This window comes from Medicago sativa, chromosome 3, assembly GCF_051527215.1.
Source record: "Medicago sativa cultivar Bolivia chromosome 3, Bolivia_mono, whole genome shotgun sequence".
NCBI classification, from domain to species: domain Eukaryota; kingdom Viridiplantae; phylum Streptophyta; class Magnoliopsida; order Fabales; family Fabaceae; genus Medicago; species Medicago sativa.
Window position 1 is genome coordinate 7,025,570 of NC_140751.1, and position 8,145 is coordinate 7,033,714.

Consider the following 8,145-nt stretch of genomic DNA (forward strand, 5'->3'; position numbering starts at 1 on the left):
GGATGCCACCAAAACATGTAATGAAACCATATACCTATGTATGTCTATGTTATTTCTTGCAAGGTCAATTTATGGTGCACAAGTGAGACAAATCTGCATCACACACAAGCTAGCTCTCATCATTGAATTATAATAAGTCTCACCATTAAATTAATTGTAATATGATGTGACTTTTTGGTCTAATGATAGAAAAGACACTTGTCCATATTGTAAGACCATTTTACTTATGTATGTAAGACAAAACCTTCTTGCAAACTCGTAATATTTGTTTTGTATTTAATCAATCTCATATAAGATTTGATTAAACACTCTTAGGAAAAACTTATTTTAACTCTACTTTTACTCATGCAAGGATTTAACAATTCAAATGTGTCAAACATAATTGTAAACAACACTGGCATCTACAATATTTTTAATATGTTCTTTTTGACAAAAAAAATATATTTATTCAATTAAATTGATAGAGTACATCAACACAATGCAAATTTAAAAATAGAAAGGATAAATCTGCGAACAAACTCACAATATCCATGTTAATAACATATAACGACGCCACATTACATATACCTACAAATTTGACTATATCAAATCTTTGAAATACTCATGTCATGTCTTCGGATCTGCAATATTGGTGACGTCAAAGTCATTGATTGGAACTACAAATGATCAAAGGTAATCTTTTAACTTGAATCAAATAAACACATCACTAATACGAGAAATAAAAAACACACAGCATAAATACTGGAAACCAAAACAAACACAATCATACTAAAACGAAGAAATCACAAAAGAAAAGAAAAAATACCATATGTGAAATTCACTTATTTAATTAAAGGAGAAAACAAAACATATTCGAAGGGTGATTTGGATTCAAAATTGCCCCTAAATCATCCCTCTTTGATTAAGAAGAAAAAAATGGTGATGGGGTTTGAGAAGGAGGAAAAAGTGGTATCTTTTTTGTGAACATGTTAATTTTTTTTTATCAAGTTATCTAATTGTCCGAATGTTACCCCGTAAAAGAAATAAGTGGAGATCCAAGTTCAAAACTTGACATTTATAATATTTTTTTTGAAGCAATTTTTTTTTCTTACAAATTAATTTTTAGGTTTAAATGTGTCATAGGTCCCTGCACTTTCATCAAATTTTGGCATTGGTCCCTGCACTTTTTTTGTTTGGCATTGGTCCCTGCACTTTGTAAAAATATTGGTATTGGTCCCTCTGTTAACTTTCTGTTAAAAAAAAAACAGAAAACTAACGGAGTGCCACGTGGCCCAATCATTTCATGCCACGTGGCCCAATCATTTCATGCCACGTGGCACCAATACCAATATTTTTACAAAGTGCAGGGACCAATACCAATATTTTTACAAAGTGCAGGGACCAATACCAATAGTTTTGTGTTTTTTTTAACAGAAAGTTAACAGAGGGACCAATACCAATATTTTTACAAAGTGCAGGGACCAATTTCAAACAAAAAAAAGTGCAGGGACCAATGTCAAAATCTGATGAAAGTGCAGGGACTAAAGACATATTTAAGTCTAATTTTTATTAACAAATTATTCATATATTGACACGCTTAAATTTTCCTCACACTCAAATAGGCTAGCAATTTACTACTCCCTCTGTTCCTTTTTAAGTGTCTTTTTAGAAAATTAACACCAAAATAGCGATGTGTATTTTTGCACATTTTCTTCATATTATACCATCATTTTAATCCACCAATAAATTTCTATTTTTTTGCACACACTTTATTTTCCAATAAATTTAATATGTTATATTTCTCTCGTAACAAACAATTATCAGTTATTATCTTTTTCTTCAATAAATTCCTATTTATTTTGCGTACTCTCTCACAACATACAATTATCAATTTTCTAAATATGGGTAAATACAGACTTTGGTCCCTTAATTTATTTTTGCGTTTCATTTTGGTCTCTTAACTTTAAACTGTCTCAATTTGGTCCCATAAGTAACTCTCCGTTTACCAAAGTGGTCACTTCCGTTAGTTTTTTTAAAAAAAACGTTAACTTTGTATTTTCTATTATTAAAAAATAATTTTAAATTATTAAAAACATGAAAAGTTACAATTTTTCAATTTTTCTTCCAATTTTTCTCTTTCTTCTTCCCTTCTTTTTCTCAAACAAAAGTTACAATTCCCCTTCTTCCTTCTCTTTCTCTCGTTAATTCTTCTTCTTCTTTTTTGATTTTTTTTGTTAGCCTAAAACAACAAAAGAAAGAAAGAAAAAAAAACTCAGTAACCTAAAATCTAAAGAAAGGAATCCATATACCTATTGGTCTGTTTCCGAATTTGGATTGGCTTTATGATAGGGTGCTGGAATTTGGCCGATTGGGGTTTTGGGTATTGATGCTTTGTGAATTGTTTACGTAAATGGGTTCCTGATATTGGCAGGGTTGGATTTTTGTATCGATGCTTTTGGGTTTGGTTCGAAACTGTTGAAGTTGTTGCGACTGGAAAATAGTGATTGAAAATGAGGGTTTCTCTGTGTGAAATTGTTGTGCTGAATCACTCTACTTGAAATCCATGGTGGTTCTTGCTTTGTACAGGAATTGGTCAAAATACGTGATAGTTTCTCAAAATTGATTCAGATCGGTAATACATATGCGATTTGAAGAACAAAACGGCGACGACAAAATTCGCGACGGCGAGATTGACGGTGAGTTGTGTGAGGCGGTGGAGCAGAAGGGGGAGCTCGCGGCGGTGGAGGGCGACGAAGGACTGGTTTTGATTCGGGTTCTATTTCATTTATTTTGATTTTTTTTATTTCTATTTCATTTATAAAAGAGATTTTTGTTTTTTAAAATTTTCTGTTTTTTAATTTTTTTTTTTTATAAATGATGGTAAAACCTTTTTTTTATGTTTTTTAATAATTTTTGTACAAAGTTAACGTTTTTTTAAAAAAAACTAACGGAAGGGACCACTTTGGTAAACGGAGAGTTACTTATGGGACCAAATTGAGACAGTTTAAAGTTAAGGGACCAAAATGAAACGCAAAAATAAGTTAAGGGACCAAAGTCTGTATTTACCCTTCTAAATATTGTGCACATCTTTTTAATTATTTTAAATCAATATAAAAATTATATTGATGAAACTTCTTCTTCTTCTTCATTGTCATCTTGTTCTTGTTCTTGTATTTGTCAAATGAGTCTTCAACTATTGCTCCCTTTTCACCCCTCATCAGCAATTCCAACAAGTCTTCCACTTTTTCTTCCTTTTGAACATTTATGGAGTCTTTTATTTTTCTTCTCACAAATATGTTATTTTACTTTGCACTTGAAATTTTTAACAATTGCTACTCATCTTATTTATAGAATTTTAACTCTTCTTGGAACCATTGTTTGTAACAAAATTTTCTTTAAATTTGAAGATAACAAGAAACAAACTTTGCTTAAAAAAAAACAAACTTTCCAAATAGACAGCATTAATTAGTTTTATTGAAAAAGATAAGAGTAATTAGTTCAAAAAAAAGAGTAATTGACAAAAGGTATAATTGACAAATCGTACCCTTAAAATACTAAAAAGACAGTTAAATAGGAACGAAAAATTTACCCTAAAAAGACACTTGAAAAGGAACAAAGGGAGTATTTTGCGGTAAAAAAAAAGGGCTAGCAATTTATTTTGAATATATGGATATCATTGTTTAATGATATGTTTTTTTTAAGGGGTTGTCTAATGATATGTTGACTTGTTGTTGGACACAATTTTTATTTTATTTTTAGATTACGATTTTTTTTTGTCAAGTAGCCTAACAACGAGAAATTCACCTTAAAATGTATAAGTGTAGATTCTGAGTCTTAAACCCCAACCCTGTATATTGCAACGTCATCGCAAGTTATGTCTAAGTGGACTATTGTTCAAAGATTTTATTGAGGCAATTACTAAATATTCAAGTTTCAAGTGCTTTGCATTAATTCCCTTAAAGAGTGCTTCACATTAATTTTAAATTTTTTTTTGTGACAAATTCACATTAATTTTTATTGAATTTCAAGCTTCACGCTACTAAATATTCTTAAAAGAGATTTTATCGAGGCAATTACTAAACATTCAAGTTTCAAGTTTGCATTAATTCCCTAAAAGAGTGCTCACATTAATTTTTATTGAATTTCAAGCTTCACGCTACTAAATATTCTTAAAAGATTTTAGAAATATGTTTTGTAATGCAATTTAACTCAATTTGTTTTTGGTGGTTAAAAGAGTGCTCACATTAATTTTTATTGAATTTCAAGCTTCACGCTACTAAATATTCTTAAAAGATTTTAGAAATATGTTTTGTAATGCAATTTAACTCAATTTGTTTTTGGTGGTTGAGGTTTGAACTCTGAGCCTTGCATATATTATGCATTGTCTCTACCAACTAAGCTAAGCTCAAATGGACAATACAATTTAACTAAAAATATAAATGTTTGTTACTTTCAAGTTATAACAAACCGAACTAATCATGATTATTTATTTCAATAACTCCAACAATATAACAAAAAAAATATAATCTAATTTTTTTTTATGACATCAACAACGATCTTTAATATAGAAAAGGTTGTTTAAGGGTATAATTGAAAAACAAAAAAAATATAATCTAAATTCTATTTTTTTAATGACACCAACAACGATCTTTAATATAGAAAATGTTGTTTAAGGGCATAATTGGAATAATGAAAAAAGTAAGTATAAATATACTTATCAAGTTTGTTACACTTTTTAAATGATAAAAGAAAAAAAACAGACAAATATATATATTCATATCGTATTTGTTACATTTTATTTAATATTTAAATTAAATTTATTATTATAAGTATAAATATACTTATCTAGTTTGTTACACTTTTTAAATGGTAAAGGAAAAAAAAAACAGACATATATATATATATATATATATATATATATATATATATATATATATATATATATTCATATCGTATCTGTTACATTTTATTTAATATTTAAATTAAATTTATTCTTATCTATTTGTTACATGTGTTATTTGTATTTAAAATATATGATATTTTTTGAAAGAAAAAGTCAACCCAAAAAAACCGAAAGGAGTTTTTTTTTTTTTTTTAGAAAAAAACTGAAAGGAGTTGTTTTCTTCACATAGTATAGAATAGATATAGAGATCAATATCTCCTAATTCCACAAACATATAAAATAAGTTTTTTTTGGACAAAAAACATATCTAATAAATATTTGTAAAAGATCTTTCAAAACAAAAATTTATTTGTAAAAGAAAAAATATAATAAGTTATTCGATTCATGTTGTTGGGCTTTTTAAATTCATAAGTTAAGTCTAACACTTTTAGATTTTATTATATATATATATATATATATATATATATATATATATATATATATATATATATATATATATATATATATATATATATCCCTTACTCCTTAATGTTATTAGGTTAGCAATCACTTTACCCTAAAATTTTCCCTCTAAAAGTGTTGTATTAATTGTTGTTAGTGTTAACCCTAATTCTTTCAATATTCCACCGAATATTCTTTCAAAAATCCTTGCATTATCTAACGTGCCTTTTTTATAAATTGTTGATACAATGAACCGCATTTATTTGCACCTAATGCTCTGCCGTATGGAAAACACAAATCTCTCCACTCAGCCTCACTTTTCGGTTTCCAAGGCATGCAGAATGGTATCCACATTCAGTTTGTTTCCTATATATACATGCATGTTGTGTTTGTGTTCATTTCATCCTGGTTGTTTTGTTTCTCTGTAAATTGTCTATTATCGAGGAATAAAAATGTTAAGAGCTGCCCCTGAAACGCTTTTGTCCTACCATGCACTGACTGGTAAAGCAATTATATATTACGTTTGGATCTGGAAATAATGATTTTTTTCTAACTCTTCTTTTTCGTGTTTCTTTAGTTGGATCTTTGGTGAGTAACCCTGCTACTGAATTGGGCAAAGCTGTCAACAAACTCAGAACGAAGTACCGCTCCTATATTGTCGAATATGATTTTGAGGATGTGGGTTTTAATATTTTGTATTCATAATCAGTTAATTCGCTTTTGTTTGTACGAATGTCGTTTACTTATTTTTTCTTTCGTGTAGGGCGCTGTTAGGTTGCCTAACCTCTTTGCTGCTGACTTTGGGGATGAGATCACTCGCTTTGCCACCTTGGTTGACACAAAAGAAAACCAGTTTGAAGTCTTAGTTGATAAAGTGAACGGTGGTGTTTTTTTCTCCAAGGGATGGAAGTCTCTGAGGGATTTTTATAACATCAGATTTGGAGCATGGATAACCCTGGTTTTTGCTGAATCTGGCACATTTGCTATGGTTTTGAAAGACAGGTTTGGGAAGGTTATCAAGCCTCCTCTTTTTGATCCTCCTATGCATTTTGCTGTTGACCGTTCAAATGTCACTCCAGACTTCAACCACAATCTGCTTCCTTTAACGTCTAGCCTATCATACCGACATCACAACAATAATTTCACTGTTCAAATGGTGAAAATTTTAACTGACCATGATGTTTCAAGGGGATTTTTGGTATGTGGTGTTGTCTGTTTAATATTTTTTGACTCTTTTATATTTGCAAGCATAATTACTGATTGTGTTGTTGACTTTAAAATGAAGGTGTTGAATTATGGTCCTTTTGGTGGAGATTTTAGGCAAATATTACATGTGATTCCTAGAGGTACAAGACCAGAAATCATTCATGCCACTATTAATTCGTCGAATCTTTGGAGACATTGTGAGGTTCTTTCATTAACAAAGAACATGAGACTTTTGAATGGTGCATCTGAAGCAGACATCGAGGCCAGAAGACAATTCTCAGAATGGGTTTTAAGTATTGGCGACGGTACAATAGGGGAAGACAATCTGGTGGACAAAACAATTACTATTCCAACAGATTTGTTGGTTGAAGTTGATGGCTGCCCTATTGCTTCAATTGTTCGAAGCACATATCCTGATCTATTGGCAAGCATGGGTGACATAGAGTACTTTCAAAACAGAGCCATATTGACAACAAAAAATTCCATCGTTGAGAAAATAAATGAATACATGTTGGATATGGTGCCAGGAGAGGAAAAGGTATATTTGAGCTACGTTTCACCGAGCGAACGTAACGTTCGTGGTGATGCAATGGACGATGTTCATACACCCGAATTCCTTAACACAATTGTTGCCTCGGGACTTCCTAACCACAAGTTAAGGTTGAAGGAAGGAGTGCCAGTTATGTTGTTGAGGAATTTAGACATAAAGAATGGTTTATGCAATGGAACCAGACTTATTATAACTAGAATGGGAAGATATGTCCTAGAGGGCAAGGTAATCTCCGGAAGTAATGTGGGTGACAAAGTCTTTATACCTAGGCTATCTCTCTCACCCTCCGATGTGAGAATCCCTTTTAAATTTCAAAGAAAACAATTTCCTTTGGCTGTATCATTTGCAATGACAATCAACAAGAGTCAAGGACAGTCACTACAAAATGTTGGAGTATATCTCCCAGCGCCTGTTTTTTCTCACGGACAATTGTATGTTGCTGTTTCGAGGGTTACATCTAGAGGAGGTTTGAAGATATTGATCACCGATGAAGATGGTGATGACACAAATCTGACATCCAATTTTACCTACTGATATTACTTGACCAAATGTGTAATTAATTCTAATTGATGTAATTGATTGTTACTTGGTCAAACTAGTTTAATATGTAATTAATTATAGTTATTGTCATTAGCTGGTGTGTCTTGTTACCAACGGCTCTATAGTTAGGCCATATAAAAAGAGAAGATGTTATTCCTCTCTATGTACAGAAACATATATTTTTCTCATATATCTCAGATTAATACAATTATCATATATTCCTATTTATTTACTTTTCTCTTTGGCTTGATATCCTCAATATGGTATCAGATTTACCCTAGTTTTTTTTTTTTTTCCTTTCTCTTGCCATGGCTGTCGACATCTTTGCAGATTTCGCCACCAACCCTTCAAATCCTTATTACCTTCATCCCAATGAAAACCCCTCTTTAATTCTTGTCACACCTTTACTTGACAGCAAGAATTACTCCTCTTGGTCTCGGGCCATGAAGGTAGCCTTAATTTCTAAGAACAAGCTTCGATTTGTCGACGGCACTTTTCAATGTCCTTCATCTACGAATGTCTTGCA

At 30.9% G+C, this 8,145-nt stretch overlaps 1 protein-coding gene across 1 annotated transcript; it reads left to right on the top strand.

Annotated features, from left to right (window-relative positions):
- The first annotated feature begins 5,692 nt into the window (after positions 1-5,692).
- Positions 5,693-7,613, top strand: LOC146935302 (uncharacterized). Its single transcript, XM_085749029.1, has 4 exons — positions 5,693-5,824; positions 5,901-6,001; positions 6,087-6,521; positions 6,609-7,613. The coding sequence occupies exons 1-4, from the start codon at positions 5,776-5,778 to the stop codon at positions 7,611-7,613; spliced, it is 1,590 nt and encodes a 529-aa protein (XP_085605155.1). The 5' UTR covers positions 5,693-5,775.
- Positions 7,614-8,145: the final 532 nt, after the last annotated feature.